Source organism: Mustela nigripes, chromosome 6 (genome assembly GCF_022355385.1).
Source record: "Mustela nigripes isolate SB6536 chromosome 6, MUSNIG.SB6536, whole genome shotgun sequence".
Classification (NCBI taxonomy): Eukaryota; Metazoa; Chordata; class Mammalia; order Carnivora; family Mustelidae; genus Mustela; species Mustela nigripes.
In genome coordinates, this window is record NC_081562.1 from 114,419,520 (window position 1) to 114,420,998 (window position 1,479).

Here is a 1,479-nt window from a genome sequence, read left to right on the forward strand (position 1 = left end):
TGGTGAGCGCCTGAGAGGAAGAATCCTGTCCCAATTACTGGCGCATCTTATTTTTTTTAAAGATCTTATTTTATTTATTTATTAGAGAAAGAGAGAGCACAAGCAGGGGGAGCAGCAGGCAGAAGGAGAGGGAGAAGCAGGCTCCCCACTGAGCAGGGAGCCCCATGTGGGCCTCGATCCCAGAACCCCGGGTACATGACCTGAGCTGAAGGCAGACGCCCAACCGACTGAGCCACCCAGGCGTCTCCTGGCACATTGGATCATTGTCCTTCTCTTAAAAAATTCCTCAATGTTGCTTCTGGCGCGGAGGCCCACAGTGACTCAGGCCTAGCCCAGGTCGGAGAGAGGTTAGTTTTGAGGCTTTCCAGATGGGGATGCTACCGGAACGAAAAGATATTCCACCGTGGGTAGAAGGCTCGGAAGACTTAAAAGATCCCGAGGTGTTGCAGGTCCAGACGCAGCCCTTGGAGGCTCTGCTTGGCTCAGCAGGATCTCAAATCCTGTACAGCAAGCGAGTGAGCAAAGTCACACTCGAGCTAAAGGTTCTGGAACCCTTGGACTTCACGGAGGTCGTGATTTATGGCTGTTACTTATGCAAGCGCAGGGCCGGGTGGGTGCTCCGGTCCGTGGCCCAATGGCACCGCCAGCGACAGGAATGAGCGATGCTCAAAATTGAGGACGCCATGAATGCCCTGGAGCTAGGTCCTTGGATGAAATGAAGCCAGTGTGCAACCCCCTACCTGGGATCAGGATCTGAAGAGTAAACTGTGTCTCCAGAGGTGGAACTGTGTCTCCAGTGTCTCCAGTCTGACAAGGAAAAACCAGCTGATCTTTGGGTCTCTGCCTTGGTCTCAGTCCTAACGTGGCTTCCTCCCAGGTTTGCTAATTAAAGGATAATTTTTTTGATTCCTCAATGTTTTTGGATTACTGACTTTAATAGGTACTAAAAGTTTTTAAAACTTATCAGAACAGGAATGCCAAATGGTGCAGCAGATTCTTACAAAATCACACATACTCTTCCTGTGTGATAGAGCAGCTGTGCTCCTTGGGATTTATCCAAAGGAGCAGAAAACGTATGCCCCTGCCACCTGCCTGTGGATGATTCTAACAGCTGTGTTCGTATTTGCTAAAACTTGCATGTGGCCACGACATCCTTCAGGAGATGAGGCCATCTGCAAGCTGGGATATTATACAGCACTTAACAGAAATGCGTTTTCAAGCTGGGAAATACAGAGAGGAACATACAATGCCTATCGCTAAGTCAAAGAGGCCCGTCTGAAAAGGCTCCATACTGTCTGATCTCAACTGTAGGACATTCTGTCTCAAGGCAAAACTATGGAGACAGTAAAGAGATCAGTGGTCACCAGGGACAAATCGGCCGGGACCCAGGGGATGTTTAGGGCATCAAAAGTCCTCTGCGCACCACCCCGAAGATAGATGCATTGATTCAAGCCTGTACGGGGTCCACCAAGAGTGAAC

At 49.8% G+C, this 1,479-nt stretch overlaps 1 protein-coding gene across 1 annotated transcript; it reads left to right on the forward strand.

Moving 5' to 3' along the window:
* The first annotated feature begins 368 nt into the window (after nt 1-368).
* On the forward strand, nt 369-659 carry LOC132020860 (developmental pluripotency-associated 5 protein-like). Its single transcript, XM_059404985.1, has one exon. The coding sequence runs from the start codon at nt 369-371 to the stop codon at nt 657-659; it is 291 nt and encodes a 96-aa protein (XP_059260968.1).
* The last annotated feature ends 820 nt before the right edge of the window (nt 660-1,479 follow it).

Excerpts from the sequence above, each read along its gene's own strand:
- LOC132020860 (XM_059404985.1), top strand. The coding sequence starts at position 369 with ATGGGGATGCTACCGGAACGAAAAGATATTCCACCGTGGGTAGAAGGC.